This window comes from Loxodonta africana, chromosome 3 (assembly GCF_030014295.1).
Source record: "Loxodonta africana isolate mLoxAfr1 chromosome 3, mLoxAfr1.hap2, whole genome shotgun sequence".
Taxonomy (NCBI): Eukaryota; Metazoa; Chordata; class Mammalia; order Proboscidea; family Elephantidae; genus Loxodonta; species Loxodonta africana.
In genome coordinates, this window is record NC_087344.1 from 19,455,312 (window position 1) to 19,476,351 (window position 21,040).

Genomic DNA, 21,040 nt, shown 5'->3' on the forward strand with positions numbered 1-21,040 from the left:
AGGATGGGTATAATAATAATTAAAAAGGAAAAATAACAAGTGCTGTGGAGAAGTTTCCATGCTCATACATTGCTGTTGGAAATGTAAAATGGTGCAGCTGCTGTGGAAAACACATTGGTGCTTACTCCAAAAGGTAAACAATTATCATGGGACCCACCACTTCCACTCCTAGGTATATACCACAGGAATGGAAAACAGAGACTCCAAAAGTGACTTGTAAACCAATATTCATTGCAGTATTATTCACAATAGCCAAAAGGTATAAACCCAAGTGTCCATTAACAGCCGAATGGATAAACAATGTTTAGTATAGGCATACAATGGAATATTATTCAGCCAAAAAGGTATGAAATTCTGATACACAATACAATGTAGATATACTCTCAAAAAACTATGCCAAGTAAAATAAGCTTATATGAACTACTTAGGATACACAAATTCATACAAACAGAAAGTAGATAAGAGGATACCAGGGCTGAAGAACAGAATAATTGGGAGTTATTTCTGAATGGGTATAGAGTTTCTATTGTGGGTGACAAAAAATTCTGCAAATAGAAACTGGTAATGATTATACAACTCTGTGAATACGTTTAATACTACTCCATCGTACGTTTAGAAATCATTAAAAAAGAACATCGAACAGGAAATCACCAAATCGATACCATTTACAATAGTCCCCAAGAAGATAAACTACTTAGGAATAAATCTTACAACAGACGTAAAAGACTCATACAAAGAGATCTACAAAACGCTTCTGCAAAAAACCAAAAGAGACCTAAAGAACTGGGAAAACATACCTTGCTCATGGATAGGAAGACTATACATTATCAAAAGGTCTATTCTACCAAAAGTCTTCTATAGATTTATTGCAATTCTGATCCAAATTCCAACAACATTTTTAAATGAGATAGAGAAAAAAATCAACAACTTCATACGAAAGTGAAAGAGGCCCTGGATAAGTAAACCATTACTGAAAAACAAGAACAAAGTGGAAGGCCTTACTCTACCTGATTTTACAACCTATTACACCGCCACGAGAGTCAAAACTGCCTGGTACTGGTACAACAAAAGATCCACAGATCAATGGGACAGAATAGAGCATTTGATATTTGACAAAGGCCTCAGAACAGTTAAATGGGAAAAAGAAAGTCTTTTTAACAAACGGTGCTTTGGCATAACTGGATATCCATCTGCAAAACAATGAAACAAGACCCATACCTCACTCCATGCAAAAAAATACGCTTAAAATGGATCAAAGACCTAAACATGAAATACAAAACCATGAAGATCATGGAAGAAAAGATAGGGACAAAGTCAGGAGCCCTAATACATGGCATAAACAGTATACAAAACATTACTAACACTGCACGAGAAAAACTAGATAACTGGGAGCTCCTAAAAACCAAACACCTACACTCATCCAAAGACTTCACCAAAAGAGTAAAAAGATTACCTACGGAATGGGAAAAAGTTTTTAGCTATGACATTTCCGGTCAGCGCCTGATCTGTAAAATCTATGTGATATTCCAAAAACTCAACAACAAAAAGACAAATAACCCAATTAAAAAATGGGCAAAGGATATGAAGAAGCACATCACTAAAGAAGACATTCAGGTAGGTAACAGATACATGAGAAAATGCTCATGATCTTTAGCCACTAGAGAAACGCAAATCAAACCAACAATGGGATTCCATCTCACTCCAACAAGGCTGGCCTTAATCCAAAAACACATAATAATAAATGTTGGAGAGCTTATGGAATGACTGGAACACTTACACACTGCTGGTGAGAATGTAAAATGGTACAACCACTTTGGAAATCGATTTGGCGATTCCTAAAAAAACTAGAAATCGAACTACCATACGATCCAGCAATCCCACTCCTTGCAATATATCCTCGAGAAATAAGAGACTTTACACGAACAGATATATGCACACCCATGTTCACCGCAGCTCTCTTTACAATAGCAAAAACTTGGATGCAACCAAGGTGGCCATCAACGGATAAATGGATAAATCAATTATGATATACTCACACAATGGAATACTACACATCAATAAAGAACAATGATGAATCCATGAAACTTCTTATAACACGGAGAAATCTGGAAGACATTATGCTGACTGAAATTAGTCAGATGCAAAAGTACAAATATTGTGTAAGGCCACTATTATAAGACCTGGAGAAATAGTTTAAACAGAGAAGAAAATGTTCTTTGATAGTTCTAAGAGGGTGGAGGGAGGGAGGGAGGGAGAGGGGTTTTCACTAATTAGATAGTAGATAAGTTTTTCTTTTAGGTGAAGGGAAAGACAACACACAATACAGGAGAGGTCAACACAACTGCACTAAACCAAGAGCAAAGAAGTTTCCCGATTAAACTGAATGACTAGAAGGCCAGCGTAGCACGGGCGGGAGTTTGGACACCATGGTTTCAGGAGACATCTAAGTCAACTGGCATAATAAATCTATTAAGAAAACATTCTGCATCCCACTTTGGAGAGTGGCCTCTGGGGTCTTAAACGCTAGCAAATAGCCATCTAAGATGCATCAACTGGTCTCAATCCACCTGGAGCAAGGAAGAATGAAGAACACCAAAGACACAAGGTAATTATGAGCCTAAGAGACAGAAAGGACCACACAAACCAGAGACTACACCAACCTGAGACCAGAAGAGCTAGACAGTGCCTGGCCACAACTGATGTCTCCCTTGACAGGGAACACAACAGAGAAGCTCTGAGAGATCAGGAGAGCAGTGGGATGCAGACCCCTAATTCTCATAATAAGACCAGACTTAATTGTCAGAATGGGACTAGAAAGACCCCAGAGGCTACAGTCCCCAGACCTTCTGTTAGCCCAAAATAGGAACCATTCCCAAAGCCAACTCTTCAGACAGGGATTAGACTGGAATATGGGATGGAAAATGATACTGGTGAAGAAGGAACTTCTTGGATCGAGGGGACACATGAGACTATGTTGGCATCTCCTGTATGAAGGGGAGATGAGAGGGCAGAGGGGGTCAGAAGCTGGCCGAATGGACACGAAAAGAGAGAATGGAGGGAAGGAGTGTGTTTTTTCATTAGGAGGAGAGCAATTAGGAGTTTTTAGCAATGTATGTATAAATTTTTGTATAAGACACTGACTTGCTTTCTAAACTTTCACTTGAAACACAAAAAATATTAAAAAAAAAAAAAAAGAAATCAAATGATGTATTGCACCGGGCAAACCTGCTGCAAAAGACCTCTTTAAAGTGCTAAAAGGCAAAGCTATCACTTTAACGACTAAGGTGCACCTTACCAAGCCATGCTGTTTTCAGGCACCTCATACGCATGAGAGAGCTGGACAACGCACACGGAAGACCGACGAACTGATAACTTTGAATTATGGTATTGGAAAAGAATATTGAATATACTGATTGCTGGTGGAACAAACAAATCTGTCTTGAAAGAAGTACAGCCAGAATGCCCATTACAAGAAATAATGTCCAGGTTTGGTCTCATGTTCTTTTGACATGTTATCATGAGGGATCAGTCCCTGGAGAAGGATATCAAGCTTGGTCAACAAGAGGGTCATCGAAAAAGTGGAAGACCCCCAACGAGATGGATTGACGCAGTGGCTGCAACAATGGGCTCCGGCATAACAATGATTGTGAGGATGGTGCAGGACCAGGCAGTGTTTCACACTGTTGTACACAGGATCGTTATGAGTCACAATTGACTCAATGAGATCTAACAATAAAGAAAAGGATTAGGATTTTGAACATGCCAAACTTGATGTATCTATTAAACTTCCATGTGGAGAATCTAACAATCTGGAGTGATCCTGTCTAGAGATATGCATTTTGGAGTCCTCAGGGAGGGTGGACACTACAACTGTCGACAGACCAAGTGACAAGATAGGAATGGCCATGTGAGGAGCTGGGCGGGAGGGTAGCTAGAAGGGATTAATGAATGCTGAGGCAACAAGCTGCGTAGATCACAAACGGGCCTATGACAATGCATCTGTAGGCGCGGTAGCCCTATTAAAAAAAACACCACAGGAAACCTCTACATCGTTGCACAAATAATTATATGACATGAGATACGGAGTATAAAGAGAATCCCAGATGCCGTGAGGAAGAACAGTAATGGCCCGGAAGTATACTTTCTGAAGAAGTTACATTTGATCAGAGACCTGAAAGATTGGTAAAATCTAGTTAGCAGTCGGGGCTGGAGAGGGACAATTTAGGATGAATGGAACAGTAGAGACGACAGGGTATTTGCAGTTTCCTTATGATTGCAGTCCAGAGAGTGAAACAGGGAAAGTAATAACTGAAGTTTTAGGCGCCAGATAATGGAAGACTGAATAGGCTGCATTCAGAATTTGGAACTTCTCCTAAAACTAATGGGAATTCATGAAAGGATTGTAAACACGGGAGTCATTTGATTTATTTTTGCAAGGATATTCTGTTTAGAGTGTGAAGAAGTGAACACACAGAGAGGTCAAGATGGATGTGGCAAGATGCAGGCCAATGTCAGACTTCCTGCAGGAGGAGAAGAGAACGTGAATATTCATTCACTGTTTCTTTTTCTGTCTTATGGCTCAAACCCCAGTTCATGACAGCGTTTGCGATCTCATGCTTTGGACTACTCATTTCGAAATTCTCAGTTCTCTTAATTCTTCCCCCAAATACTACACATAAAGCTAGTACGATAAAAAATATTTTGAGTCTCAGAATTGCCGTGGTAATAAAATATATATGCCAATGGAATTATAAAAAATTTCCAACATTAACATTTTAACTTGTGTTTAGAAAACTTAGCAGTAAGATTTAATAGCACTGCAAATTTTTAACAACCAAAGATGATAAATACAGCAACAGGAGACCTGTAGCTGTGTAAACAGTCTACTCAAAGAAGCTTGGCTTTAGAATTCTGCCATAGATGCCATGAAAAAACGGGTGGATCTTGGAGAATGACAGTGGATTATTGAAAACTTAACCAGGTGGTGACTGCTACTACAAAAATACCACAAGAAGATGTCTTTAACAAAAAGAAATTTATTCTCTCACAGTTGAAAAGGCTAGAAGACTAAATTCAGGGACTAGCTCCAAGGGAAGGGTCTACGGGAAAGTCCTTGTCATCAATCTTACCCTGGGTCCAGGAGCTTCTCAGTGGAGGGACCCTGGGTCCAAAGTAGGCGCTCCTCTTCTGTTTCTTCTTCCTTGGTGGTAAAGAGATCCCTTCAGACTAAATTATGACATAAGGCTGGACAGTTGATACACCCCCGAGGCAGAAGAGTAAAGGTGTACTGCTGACCTTGCCAGCTTAAGGCAAATGGCTTCTGGAGGTCCTTTGAAACAGGTATGGAGAAAAAGGCATTACACACATCAACAGGTCCATACGAGGTACCAGGAGATATATTTAATTTGCTAAAGCAATGAAACCACATCTGGAACAGCAGCTGCAATAGCAGTCACCACCTGGTTAAGTTTTCAATAATCCACTGTCATTCTCCAAGATCCACCCGTTTTTTCATGGGCCACATACGCAAGTTGAATACAGATGTGGTGGGAATCAACACCCCTGGATCCTTCAAGTCCATGATGGTGGCAATAATCTCTCCAATCCCTCCAGGAATGCAGTATTGCTTTTGGTTTCCTATTTTCCTAGGTAGGGGCAGTTCTAATGCCTTCTGCTTAGCCATTCCTACCATAATATCCTTTGCTCCACATGTCAGGGAGCCAACGTGTGGGTTCTGCCACTTGCTGAGTATGACTACTCCAATTACACATTCTGGATCTGGGGAAATCACTACAGTACGGGTTTGGGGACCCACTAGACCCACTGTGAGACGGGCATGAGCTAACACTCCATTAATAAATTGACCTCTATATGCCCTCACTCTAACTAGTCCTTGTGCCTCCACACCTGCAGAATCTAATTGCAGGTCAGACTCCACATCCTCGCCCAAATCCAAACCCGACACAGTCTTGGGTTCCTTTCCCACACACTGCTTTGGCAGGGGTGGCTTGGCTTTGGACTCCAATTTGGACTGGCTGAAATCTGAGCTTGGCTCATCTCTTACTCTCACCTTAATCTCACAGAGTAAAAGTCTTTACCCATAGCTATCAATTCCAACTCATAGTGACATTACAGGACAGAAAACTGCCCCACAGGGTTTCTGAGGCTTTCATCTTTATGAAAGCAAACTGCCACGTCTTTATTCCATGGAGGGGCTGGTGGGTTCAAACCACCGACCTTTTCCGTAGCAGCTCAGTGCTTCACTACTGCATCACCAGGGATCCTTAGAGTCTTTCCAAACACCTAAATGATAGTGTTGGCAAAGAATATTGAATAATATACCACAGACTGCCGAAATAAACCAATAGGTCTTACAAGAAGTATGGCCAGAATGCTCCTTGGAGGGCGGATGGGAAAACTTCACCTCACTTACTTTAGACATGTTACCAAGAGAGACCAATCCTCCTGGACATTACGTTTGGTAAAGGACAAGGTCAGCAAAACAGAGGAAGAGCCTCAACAAGATGGACTGACACAGTGGCATCAACAATGGCCTCAAACATAGGCTACACTGAAAACATTGGTGAAAAACAAGGCTCTAGGAATTAAACACTAGTTGAGATGTTTCAACAAATGGATGCAGCAATGGAGGTACTCATGCATCTATGGCAAGAAATTTGGATGTAAGCTAACTGCCCAACCAACTGGAAGAGATATATGCGCCCATCCCAAAGAATGGTGATCCAACAGAATGTGGAAATTATCAAACAGTGTCATTAACATCACATGACAGTAATATTTTGCTAAAGGATTGGGCCACATACACTGACCAAAGCTGAGGGGGCAGGGCTGCCACGCTCAACAGGCAGAAGAATGGGCCCAGCTAAGGCCGAATGGATAGAGTCGCCACTCAGATGGACTAGGAGAATGGGGCTGCCCGAAGCTGATGGAACAGAGTTGCTGTTCCAGTGGGCCTGGGAGGAAGAACTGAAGTTCAAGTCCTAAGGGCCTTCAGCCAGAATCCAGAGATTGTAGCCAGCACTTAGCATCTGGAGGGCAGGGCCATTGCCCCGATGGTCTCTCAGAACAGAGGGCTATTTTCAACCCTTGAGAGGTAATGTAAATTGCTGGTGATGACCCCTATCCCCTCATTCCCTCCAATTTCTACCATTTCTAATGGAAAGGTCTACCTTGTGCCTGTTCGATTCTTGTACTTTGGAAGCAAAAAACTTCTAGATTTCACAGATGAAGAGAAATTCTGCCCCAGGAAAGAATCTGGACGTGGAGTTAAGACTTTTGGGATGATATAATGGGGTGAAAGTGTTTTACATGTGGCAAGGACACGAATTTTGGGGGTCTACAGCTGGAACCCCCCGTGTCTCTCAGTTTGTCGTACTGTGGGTGCTTGTGTGTTGCTGTGATGCTGGAAGCTATGCCACCGGGATTCAGATACCAGCAGGGTTGCCCATGGAGGACAGGTTTCAGCTGAGCTTCCAGACTAAGACAGACTAGGAACAAGGACCCTAGAGTCTACTTCTGAAAAACATGAGCCAGTGAAAACCTTAGGAATAGCACTGGAACACTGTCTGATATACTGCCTGGAAATGAGCCCCTCAGGTTGGAAGGCACTCAAAAGATGACTGGGGAAGAGCTGCCTCCTCAAAGTACAGTCGACCTTAACGATGTGGATGGAGTAAAGCTTTCGGGACCTTCATTTGCTGATGTGGCACAACTCAAAATGAGAAGAAACACCTGCAAACATCCATGAATAATCGGAACCTGGAATGTATGACCTATGAATCTAGGACAATTGGAAATCATCAAAAATGAAATGGAACGCATAAACATCGACATCCTAGGCATTAGTGAGCTGAAATAGACTAGCAGTGGCCATTTTGAATCGGACAATCATATACTCTACTATGCTGGGAATGACAACTCGAAGAGGAATGGTGTTGCATTCATCATCAAAAAGAACGTTTCAAGACCTATCCTGAAGTACAACACTGTCACTGATAGGATAACGTTCATACGTCCACAAGCAAGATCAGTTAATATGACTATTATTCAAATGTACGCACCAACCACTAGGGCCAAAGATGAAGAAAGAGAAGATTTTTATCAGCTGCTACAGTATGAAATTGATCGAAAATGCAGTCAAGATGCATTGAGAATTACTGGCAATTGGAATGCGAAAGTTGGAAACAAAGAAGAAGGATCAGCAGTTGGAAAATATGGCCTTGGTGATAGAAACAATGCCAGAGATCGAATGATAGAATTTTGCAAGACCAATGACTTCTTCATTGCAAATACCTTCTTTCACCAACATAAACGGCAACTATACACACGGACCTCACCAGATGGAAAACACAGAAATCAAATTCACTACATCTGTGAAAAGACACGATGGAAAAGCTCTATCTCATCAGTCGGAACAAGGCCAGGGGCCAAGTGTGGAATAGACCATCAATTGCTCATATGCAAGTTTATGCTAAAACTGAAGAAACTCAGAGCAAGTCCACGAGAGCCAAAATATGACCTTGACTATATCCTACCTGAATTTAGAGACCATCTCAAAAATAGATTTGACGCAGTGAACACTGCTAACTGCAGACCAGACGAGTTGTGGAATGACATCAAGGACATCATCCATGAAGAAAGCAAGAGGTCATTGAAAAGACAGGAAAGAAAGAAAAGACCAAGATGGATGTCAGAGGAGACTCTGAAACTTGCTCTTGAACTTCGAGCAGCTAAAGCAAAAGGAAGAATTGATGAAGTAAAAGAACTGAACAGAAGATTTCAAAGCGCCTCTCCAGAAGACAAAGTATTATAATGACACGTGCAAAGAGCTGCAGATGGAAAACCAAAAGGGAAGAACACACTCGGCGTTTCTCAAGGTGAAAGAACTGAAGAAAAATTTCAAACCTCGAGTTGCAATAGTGAAGGATTCCATGGGGAAAATATTAAACGATGCAGGAAGCATCGAAAGAAGATGGAAGGAATACACAGAGTCATTATACCAAAAAGAATTAGTTGATAGTCAACCATTTCAAGAGGTGGCATATGATCAGGAACCGACGGTACTGAAGGAAGAAGTCCAAGCTGCTCTGAAGGCATTGGCAAAAAACGAGGCTCCAGGAATTGATGGAATATCAATTGAGATGTTTCAACAAACAGATGCAGCGCTGGACGTGCTCACTCGTTTATGCCAAGAAATAGGGAAGACAGCTTCCTGGCCAACTGACTGGAAAAACAAAAAAAAGAGAGATCCATATTTATGCCTATTCCCAAAAAAGGTGATCCAACTGAATGTGGAAATTATAGAACAGTATCGATATCACAAGGAAGCTAAATTTTGCCGAAGATCATTCAAAAACGGCTACAGCAGTATATCGACAGGGAACTGCCAGAAATTCAGGCCGGTTTCAGAAGAGGACATGGAACCAGGAATATCATTGCTGATGTCAGATGGATCCTGGCTGAAAGCAGAGAACACCAGAAGGATGTTTACCTGTGTTTTATAGACTATGCAAAGGCATTCGACTGTGTGGATCATAACAAACTATGGATAACACTGCAAAGAATGGGAATTCCAGAACGCTTAATTGTGCTCTTGAGGAACCTTTACATAGATCAAGAAGCAGTTGTTAAGATGGAACAAGGGGATACTGATTGGTTTAAAGTCAAGAAAGGTGTGCGTCAGGGTTCTATTCTTTCACCATACCTATTCAATCTCTATGTTGAGCAAATAATACAAGAAGCTGGACTATATGAACAAAAACAGGGCACCAGGATTGGAGGAAGGCTCATTAACAACCTGCGTGATGCAGATGACACAACCTTGCTTGCTGAAAGTGAAGAGGACTTGAAGCACTTACTGATGAAGATCAAAGACCACAGCCTTCAGTATGGATTGCACCTCAACATAAAGAAAACAAAAATCCTCACAACTGGACCAATGAGCAACATCGTGATAAACGGAGAAAAGATTGAAGTTGTCAAGGATTTCATTTTACTTGGATCCACAATTAACAGCCATTCAAGCAGCAGTCAAGAAATCAAAAGACACATTGCATTGGGCAAATCTGCTGCTAAGGACCCCTTCGAAGTGCTGAAGATGAAGATGTCACCCTGAAGACTAAGGTGCACCTGGCTCAGACCATGGTATTTTCAATGACATTATACGGGTGTGAAAGCTGGACAATGAATAAGGAAGACCAAAGAAGAATTGACGCCTTTGAATTCTGGTGTTGGTGAAGAATATTGAATATACCAGGGACTGCCAAAAGAATGAACAAATCTGTCCTGGAAGAAGTGCGGACAGAATGCTCCTTTGAGGCAAGGATGGCGAGAATGCGTCTTACGTAATTTGGACACATTGTCAGGGAGGATCAGTCCCTGGAGAGGGATATCATGCTTGGCAGAGTACAGGGTCACCGGAAAAGAGGAAGACCCTCAAGGAGCTGGACTGACACAGTGGCTGCAACAATGAGCTCCAGCATAACAACGATTCTAAGGATGGCGCAGGGCCGGGAAGTGTTTCGTTCTGTTGTGCGTAGGGTCGCTATGCGTCACAACCGACTCGACGGCACCTAACAACAACAACAACAAGGTGGAATGTCATGGACTGAATAGAAAGGGATAAAACGCGTTTACGAAAGTCACAGCCCAGATCCGATGGAAGGGAAGGTTCCCTGGGGTGTGACCTCTATCACCTTTTATCTTCCAAGAGATAAAAGGAGAGAAATGTAATCAGAGAGATATAAGTACCTCATGCCACCAAGAAAGATGTGCCAGGAGCAGAGCACATTCTTTGGACCTACGGTCACTGTGCTGAGAAGCTCCTAGGCCAGGAGAAAATGATTCATGACAAGGACCTTCTCCCAGAAACAACAAAGATAGAAAGCATTGCCAGGGAGTTGGCACCCTGAATTCAGACTTCTAGCCTCGTAGACTGGGAGAGAATAAATTTCTTTGTTAAAGCCATCCACTTGTGGTATTGCACTTATAGCAGCACTAGATAACTAAGACACTTAGTGAAGTAGAGGGTTAGGGAGAAAGAGGAAGACCTTGACAAGACAGACTGACACAGTGGCTGCAACAATGGGCTCAAACACAGCAACAATTTTGATGATGGGGCAGAACCAGGAAGTGTTTTGTTGTGTTGTACCTAGGGTCACTATGAGTCAGAATCAACTCGACAGCATCTAATAACAACAACAGCCACTATGCAAGGCAGGAACGCAAGCGGAAATCTATATACAACTTTTCACTGCAGCACTTTTCACAAGAAGCAAAAGATGAACACAGCCAATATGTCCATCAGCAGGTGAATGGATACACAAACTTTGGTACGTACACACAACTCCACAGGGTTTTCAAGGCTCTGACCTTTCAGAAGGAGATCACCGGGAATGTCTTCTGAGAAGTCTCTGGGTGGGTTTGAACCCCCAAACTAGTAGATGAGCAATTAACTGTTGGTGCAAGCCAGGGACTTCCAATGGAATATTACACACACTCCCAAAAATGAAGTCTTGATGCATACGACAACATGGATGAAGCCTGAAAACACCAAGCTGAGAAAAGTCAGTCAGTCAGAAAAGGAGAGATGCATTCTGATCTCACTTATAGGGCAGAAGCAAATATACACAAAACAAAGCTTATTAGTGGTTACCAGGGGTGACAGGGAGGGGGAAGGAAGAGTTTTTGATTAGGATCATTGAGTTTATGTGAAAGGTAGTGGAATGATTTGGAACATAAACCGTGAAATGCTTGCACAGCTTGAATATAAGCAATGTAACAAATGCACATGTAGAAATTGTTGAAATGGCGTGTTTTATTATGTATATTTGCAACACAATAAAAAAAATAACATGAAGATCAATAAAAAGGAAAGAAAAGCTCTGTGGAATTCTCGCTCTACACACACACACACACACACACACACACACACACACATTTTTCTTCTAAAAAAAATGAGTAAAGAATCCCTGAGAGCAAAAAGCACAGTCAATTACCCCCCGTTTTTATTGGTCCATTTCTTGTGGTGACCTCATAAGGAGCCAATTCTTTGGAACTCCAAGCCCCTATATAAGTCCCTGGAAACCTAGGTTTGTGGTCTTTCTGGCTCAGGAAGCTCCTTCAGTGACCTGAGACATCGTGACCAAACTTGGCTTGTTTTCTCTTTAAATTGTGGTTTTTCTATTTCCTCGCCAGCTATTCTTATTTTCTCTTTGTTTTTCCTCATTTGCATTCATTCGTTTTTCATTTTATTCTTCCTTTACATCCTCAATTTTTCTTTTTTTCTATGTACTTGTTAATTTTTTTATCATCTTACTATTATTGTTTTATTTTGTATTTTTTCTTATCCTCATGTTATTTATTCCTTTTTTGAATCTTTCTCATTGATTTCTTGTTTTGTTTATATATACAATTTATCTTATTTTTATCAGTTTTTAAAATTTTACTTCCTCTTTTCTCATTTTACCTTTTTGATTATATTTTAACTTTTTCTCATTTTTTCCATATTTCATTAAGTTTTTAGTCACCACTTTTTAGGGTTTTGGGTTTTTAAGTTTTTAATCCTACCACCAGGGCACCTCTTATCCCAAAGCCCGCTACGCCTTCGCACCATAGCCAACATGCTGCAGAGCCACTTAGCCTTCTCTGCTGTGGAGGAAACTCATGTGGGACGCTACCACCTCCTCAGAACCATCGGCAAGGGGGCATCTGCCAAGGTCAAGCTGGCCCAGCACATCATCACCGGCCAAGAGGTAGCCATTAAAATAATTGACAAGATCCAGCACACGTCCTCCGACCTCCACAGACTATACAGAGAGATAGAAATTATGAAGGATCTCCATCATCCAAATATTGTAAAGCTGTTTGAAGTCATAGAGAATGAGCACGCCCTCTATATAGTCATGGAGTATGCAAGTGGAAGGGACCTCTTTTACCACCTAGTGAATCATGGCTTCATGAGCGAAAAAGAGGCCCAAACGAAATTCCAACAAATAGTGTCAGCGGTGAAGTACTGCCACGACAAGAGTATTGTTCATAGGGATCTGAAAACAGAAAACCTACTATTGGACAAGCGAATGAACATCAAACTTGCAGACTTTGGTTTAGGAACTGAATTCACCCCAGGGAGCAAGCTGGATACCTTCTGTGGCACTCCCCCTTATTCTGCCCCAGAACTCCTTCAGGGAGAAAAGTATGACGGACCCCCAGTGGATGTGTGGAGCCTGGGAGTCATCCTATACTTCATGGTAACTGGATCTCTGCCTTTTCGTGGGAAGACCTTGACGAAGCTGCGAGAGCAGGTGCTGCAGGGACAATATCACGTTCCCTTCCACATGTCTAGCCAGTGTCAACACCTGCTCAGTAAAATTTTCATTCGTGACCCAAGAAAGAGAGCCACGTTAGAGGACATCCTGGCACATCCATGGATGAAGGTGAGCCATGAAGAAAAACAAAAGCTCTATGTGCAGCCACTCCCAGACTACGATAACCACTGGCACACTGAGGTGACAGTGAACACGGGTTACGTGCAGGAAGACATTCATGACTCACTGTTGAACCACAATTACAATGATGCGAACGCCACCTATCTGATCCTGCGTCACGACACATATGAGATTGACAGCCACACCAGCACCCTGGAACCCCAGGCTGAAGCCCATTGCACCGATAGCCACACTCCTTCCTCATCCCATGAAGTGCCTCCTACCGTCTGTCCTAAACCCAAACAGCGTAGTTACACCGAGCCCACCATTCCCACCTTTGGTTACTACATCCGCGATGCTTTGAACACTCTCTCTGAGGGAGGGATGGGGACCTCCATGGTGTCTACTTCTCCATCATTCTCCCTGGCCCTGGCCCACCTGCGGCAGCAATCTACCACAGCCTGGGCACAGCCCAACCAGGACTCTGACCTGTATGCCAAGGGGAGAAACAGTGAGGTGCCACAGCCCATCACACCACCCCAGTGTGTTTCTGTGCCTTCCTCCTCAGCCTACACCATCAACGAGAGTGCCGGGGCCCCGGAGAAAACCAGTTTTACCCAGGGAATGTCAAAACTAAGCTCCGTAAATGAGGAGCAGGTGCATGAGTTACCTGACCAGCCGAGTTTGCCCCAGACTGTGAGTCTAGCCTCTTCCTCTGAGGAGCAGGTGCATGAGTTACCTGACCAGCCGAGTTTGCCCCAGACTGTGAGTCCAGCCTCTTCCTCTGTCAGCAGCCAGGGCTGGAAGCGGGCCACTGGGAGGTTCTTTAAGCTCATGAGAAGATGCCTTTGTTTTACATATGACAAAAAGGACCACAAAGCATCGGACAGCAAAGCTGCACAAATGATCAAACCTCAACAGGCCAAACCACGCTCTCTCAAATTTACCTGGAGGATGAAGATCACCAGTTCCTTGGAGCCCGACGAGATGCTGCAGGAGATCTGTCAAGTGTTGGATGCCAATGGCTGTGACTGGGATCTCACACACAAATATACACTGCTGTGTATGAATGGCACACCAGGACAACAGGACTTCACTCAGTGGAGGATGGAGGTGTGCACCCTGCCTCGGAGGACTCTCAATGGGGTAAAAGTGAAGAGAATTTCAGGGACCTCTGAGGCCTTCAATAACATTGTCTCAAAAATCACCAGTGACCTTGCACTTTAAAATGGGGGCAGCAGCTGCCTGAGAGAAAACAGGAGTTCCAAGGTTTAAGCTCCTCTGTAATTTTGAAGGCAATGTTCGGAAAACCCACCTAAAAAAGGTGCCCGAAATTCACTTCACTTGAACCCTGTTGAGCAATCATCAAGGCAGTGTGCATACCTTCATCCTCCACTGCACAAAGTCCTCTTGGCCTGCACGTCACGTGTGCACAGCAACACATATGCCCGGGAGACATCCCACTCGCAGCTGTTGGCATCGCACACTTGGCAGATCTTCCACATCATCTCGTTGGGCTCCATGGAGCTGGTTCCTCCACGTAAACTTCAGCGACAACAGCTTGGCCTCTCCAGGTTTAAGCACTTCCACCTCGTCTTTGCTCTCAGATTCCTACAGATCCGCTGCAGCAAACATGAAGCAAAGAATTCATGAAAACAAAACAAACACTCCCAAATTCATCCGTTCAGACAGACAAAGGAAAGCTTGTAATGGGGAAAGCCACTTGATTCACTAACACGGCCATCGAGATCTCTCTGGAGTCCCTTGGGATGCACTGAACAGCAAACCAGAAAGTTGTCGGTTTAACTCCACACACAGATGACTTGAAAGAAAGGCCTCCAGTCTATTTCTGAAACATCTTGAAGCTGAAGAAAATCAGACCAAGTCCACAAGAGCCAAAGTATGACCTTGAGCTTGTCCCACCTGAATTTAGAGACCATCTCAAGAATACATTCACTGACTGAACACTAATGACCGAAGACCAGGCGAGTTGTGGAATGACATCATATGTTCTTCCTTGGGGAAAAATCTGGAGTTTAGCCATCAAATTAGATCCTGGGCCATGCGAAACTCAACATGGAAGACTTTCAAGTGGGCCTAAGTATTTCAAGAATAGGCATCAATTCTATTATACATTGGATCCTTTTCTGAACCTGTTTATTGTTTTCAGAGGGAGACCACCTGCCCTATCGTCTCCACCCTAGGAGAAATTTTTCTAGCACACCCATTTATAGAACTTTAGTAGCCTTGGAGGTGGCATGCCAATAAATTTTGCCCAAATTGACCTTGCTTCTCAGCTTTTCATGGTTGGCTCTGTCTCCTGTACAGTGACATGTCTATATTTTTTAACACTGGGTATCAGTTTCCAACAAATATTTCCGTATTAATGGTTTTGGTAGGCCTAGCACACACTGGAAGCAGGTAGTTGTCAATTTGGTTAGACTCTCCCACGTGAAGAGTGCTTAGATAGCTCCATGGGATTAAATCCATTTTCCATAAGAAATTGCTTTGCTATAACCCCCCAGCAGCCATGCCTGATTACTGGGGGCACAGCCACAATTACAATTCCTATAGGACATACAAAATACTGAGTGTTATTTAAAAAAAAAAAAAAGAAACTTGTGTTTTGACAGTGTGAGAAGGTTACATTAGGGAAGAACTTCCAAGCTAGTTGTAGTTCCTGATTTTTTGAGACATGCTTTGGTCCACCTAATTTATACCATATACTTTACCTTCCTTGCATGTACTGATGAGTGACCACTGCCCTTGATCACTTAGTTAGTGGGATTCATTTCTGCCTCAGGAAAAGGGCTTGTACTGGTGGGGGAGAGAGAGCATTATAATTAGTAGGAAAATAGGTCAATACTTCTAAGGGCCTATGGTTGACAGGATTTACATTGTGAAAAATATGTAGTGCAGCTTAAGAAAGAGCAAGAGCTTGCCAAAGTGATGCGGGGGCGCTCCAAATACTGAGTTCCAATCACTTAAGCCTGTCCAGAGTCATTTCTCAATTTATTGTCCTGCTAAATGGATGGACCCCCATTACCAAATTCTACATCATTCCCAATATCTCCTCCTTTTCCTTCTTACTATTTGTACTGAGTTAGAAATATGTGGCGCTGAGCTGGCAAACCAAGACATGTAATCCTGCAAATAACACTGAACAAATCTCAGTGGCCCCCTGCCATCCCTCGCTGCTGACAGAGGGAGAGGCTGGGCTCACAATCTGAGGCAAACTCGGCTGGTCAGGAATCTCTTGCAGCTTCTCAGCATGCAAAGAGCTTAGTTTTCACACTCCCTGGAGGAAACCAGTTCCTTCTGAGCTCCACCACTGCTGCTCATGGTGTGGGATGAGGAGGAAGCCTCACAGACACACTGGGAAGATGTTCTAAACTGCAGCACGTCACTGTTGCTCACCCTGGAGCACACTCCAGAGTCCTGGTTGGGCTGCACCGAGTCTGTCCTGGATTCGTGGTATATGTAGGACTGGGGTGGAGAGACTGAGGTACAGGTAGATGCCATGGAGGCCCCTGATCCTGAATCAGATAGACTGTCCAAAGCATTGTGGATGTTGCCCTGGCCAAGGTGGTCTTCCCTTAATTTCTGGAATGGTCAATTCCGTGTTTGTTTGTGAAAACATTGCTGTTCACAGAGGGCACAGGACTGGCCTTCTTTCTCTCCAGGATGGGTTGTTCTTATGCTTCTGCTCTTCTGCCCTGACCCCTGGTCCTCCTCAGGCCGCACATTTTTTGGCATAATTGCAAGAGGAATTTTAGGTACGCCTCATGGACTAAATTATGTCTCCCCCCAAAAGTGTGCATCACTTTAGCTGGGTTATGATTCCCTGTATCTTGTGATTGTCCTCCATTCTGAGATTGTAATTTTATGTTAAAGAGGATTAGGATGGGATGGTAATGCCATCCTTACCCAGGTCACACCCCTCATCCAATGTAAAAGCAGTTACCCTGGGGTGCGGTCTGTACCACCTCTTACGTCTCAAGAGATAAAAAGGAAAGGGAACCAAGCAGAGAGTTGGGGACCTCATACCCCTAATAAAGCAGCAACAAGAGCGAAGCTCATGCTTTGGACCTGGTGTCCCTGCACCTGAGATGCTCCTCTATCAGGGGAAAACTGATGAGAAAACCAACAGAGAAAGAAAGCCTTCCCCTGGAGCTGACACCCTGAATTTGGACTTTTCGCCTATTGTACTGCGAACAAATAAATTTCTCTTTGTTAAAGCCATCCACTTGTGGTATTTCTATTACAGCAGCGCTAGAAGACTAAGAGAGCTGGAATGGCAGGCTCGCTCTACCTCCTCTGCTTGGGTTAGCACAAGAGGGTACACTGTACACCATGGGATGAAGATCCACTGCAGGCTGCTATGGCCCTCTGTCTCAGGTGTTTTACGACCAGGAGCAAATAGATGACTATCACAACACTGTACTTTGGCATCATCAATAAGCACTGAATCTCTCACCATGTGTAACACATCACCTCAATCCACTGAGGGTCACTGTAATCTGGGTGTGGCTCCACATACAGCTTTTGTTCTTCATGACCCACCATCATCCACGGATGTGTCAGAATTGCCTCTGAAGTACCTCTCTCACTAGGGTCATGAATGAAAATTTTGATCAGCAGGTATTCATACTGCATAGTCATATGGAAGGGAAAGTCCCTTCACTACCTCCTGCCATAGTATCACGAAGGTATTTCCAACAAAAGGCAGGGATCCACCTACCAACAAATACAAAATGACTCCCAGGCTCAACACATCCACTGGGGGTGTCTGTCATACTTTTCTCCCTGAAGAGTTCTAGGGCAGAATATAGGAAGGGAGACTGCCACAGGAGGTATACAGCTTGTTGCCCAGGCTGAATTCATTTCCAAGGTCAAGACCTGAAAGTTTGCTGCTCATTTTCTTATCTAATAGTAGGTTTTCTCTTTTCAGGCCCCTCTGAACCATACACTTGTTATGACAATCCTGCACTGCAGACACTATCTGGCAGAATTTGGTGGCTTGAGCCCCTTTGTCCCTCATCCTGCCATGAGCCCTTGCATGATGAAACACCTCCCCTCCACTTACTTATTCCATCACTATGTGGAGTGTGTTCTCATTCTTGATGACTTCAAACAATTTCACAGTAAACACTCCCACAGCTCCATGAAGGCATTTCCACCAAAAGGCAGGGATTCACTCACCAACAAATACAAGATGACTCCCAGGCTCCACCTATCCACTGGGAAGTCCGTCGTACTCTTCTCCCTGGAAGAGTTCTAGGGCAGAATAAAGAAAAGGTATGAATGAAAGCCTTCATAATTTTAACCTCTCAGGATAGTCTGTGGATGCTGCAGGAGGTTGCTGGGTCTCCCTAACGATCTCACCTTATTCCCAGTGAGAAGAGCTTTAGCCAACTTCACCTTGGTGAAGGTACCTTTGCAGAGGTTTTCGAGCATTTGGTAGTCTTACACATGGGTCTCCTCCTCAGAAGAAATGGCCGAGAGGCCTCTGCATCATCTCGGACTTGGGTCAAGTCTTACTTGGCTTAGGGCCAATGGGTCCCAATACAGGATTCAAAGTGGTAAAAACTGATGACTAAATAAAAACTAGGCCCCTGGGTGGCACAAATTGTTAAGCCCTGGATGACAAGCCAAAAGGTTAGTAGTTCAAACCCACCCAGTGGCATCTCCAAAGTAAGGCCTCGTAACTGACTCTGAAAGGTCACAACCTTCAAAACCCTGTGAAACAGTTCTACTTTGCACGTTTAGTGTTGCTGCGAACTGTTATCTACTCAACAGCAACTAGTAACATGCAAATAAATACTTAATAAAAGGAGAAAAAGATGAGAAAAAGCATATAAAAACTAGAAAAAAAATACAAAATAAGAAAATGAAAAAGTGACAAAAATCAGTTTTATTTTGGGGGTTAGTCTGTGGAGGTTGGAAGAGCTCTGCTGGATCTTGTCAGTGATCCTGGCTCTGAAAGTGGCCACGTTTGGATTCTGGCCTACTGAGTTCCAGTCTCTCATTCAGAGCCCTACCAAAGGGCAATGTTAAAATCAATCAAGTGGGTAAGTTCAGCAAGACACTGAGATATGTTATATGAAGCTCTCACCCCACCAAAGGGGGAAAAGAAACCTAGAAGGTGTTGCTACCCTGTGAGTATCCTGAAAAGAGTCAACAGTTGACAAAAACACAGCAAATACTGAATCAAGGAAAAGATGGCTTTAAAAAGGTAAGGCAACTTTGTGGTCTCTTTTCTTGCCCTTGCCCCATCTCCTCCCCAACTCAGTGGTCATCTTATAGTAGCAGCACTTGCTTCTGATCCCAGGGTGGGACCCTGTTCCTGGCTCCAGCTAGAGTACAGAAAATCATTGTGTGTGTCTCTTCTAATCTTTCTGGGGGATGCCTGAAGGACTAATGCAAGGACCTTGTCTCTTTGACCTAACTTACGACCCAGGCTGCTAAGGTGGCAGGCATTTATAAGGAAAGATTGCAAGAGGAACTAACAGCCCATAGAGGGCTCAGGCTAAACAGTATGCTCAAAACATACGATAGATAGCCTAAGGCCTAAAAGCCAAAAATGGGAAGTACTTCTTTGGAAAATCAGGATATTCAAAAGCAACTGTGTGTTTGGGGAAATTTAGCAGGCTACAAATACCTAGAGCAAAATTTCTGTTCAGAAACTACCCGAGAAAGACCTACACTTTTTCTCACTCTATAAGTGTTTCAGGAGTGCCCCAGCACAGAGCCAATCTGCACAGACTAGGAGAAGTATTTGTGGGTTTTGTTTTGATTTTTTGTTTCTTTCTTTTTTCTATGTATTTTTAGCTCCTCTCATTTCAAAATCACTCTAAAAACACTAGATGGGAATTTCCATTTTCCATTCCACTATAAAAGGAACTTGGATGTCCCTTGCATGCTCACAATAAGAAAAACCTGAAAAGAAACAACTCTTCTTAGCTCTGTCACAGATCTGAACTCACAGAGCAATCTGCTATCCCAGAAGCTGGAGATACACATGCACTACTACAAAGAATCCCTGCTTACTGGGAACAGAGAATGCCACCACCGTTACTTCCACCTCCTGACCTAGAATCATATGTTATTAGGTGCCGATGAGTTGATTCCAACTCATAGCAGCACAATGTGACGGAGTAGAACACCGCCATAGGATTCTCTAGGCTGGAAACGTTATGGAAGCAAACAGCCAAGTATTTTCTTCTATGGAGTTGCTGGCTGGTTTTAATCAACACCCTGTTGGTTAGCAGCCATGTGCTTAACTATTATGCCACTAGGGCTCCTTACTTCAATGCTAATTGACTAATCCCTGGAAACTGAGAGAGAGAAATTTCACAGGGCCTACCCTTATGGTTCCTTCACACTTCGGTGAATTTCTCATAAAGGAGACTCACTAGGTTTTCACTGTCAAACTGTAAGAAAAAGTCTCTCATAATTCCAGTTGGAAAAAAAAAGTAACCAACTGCAAACACTACTTTGTTCTTGACAACGGTCTACCCTTAAGGGAAACGGTTCTACCACCCTTTCAACCAACCTAACCAACTTCCAATTTTTAGAGCCTAATAGACTTGAGG

At 43.2% G+C, this 21,040-nt stretch overlaps 1 protein-coding gene across 1 annotated transcript; it reads left to right on the plus strand.

Moving 5' to 3' along the window:
• The first annotated feature begins 1,765 nt into the window (after positions 1–1,765).
• On the plus strand, positions 1,766–16,014 carry LOC135230639 (serine/threonine-protein kinase MARK2-like). The gene has a single exon (XM_064280579.1). It carries the CDS (start codon positions 12,642–12,644, stop codon positions 14,670–14,672), a length of 2,031 nt encoding a protein of 676 aa, XP_064136649.1. The 5' UTR covers positions 1,766–12,641; the 3' UTR covers positions 14,673–16,014.
• The last annotated feature ends 5,026 nt before the right edge of the window (positions 16,015–21,040 follow it).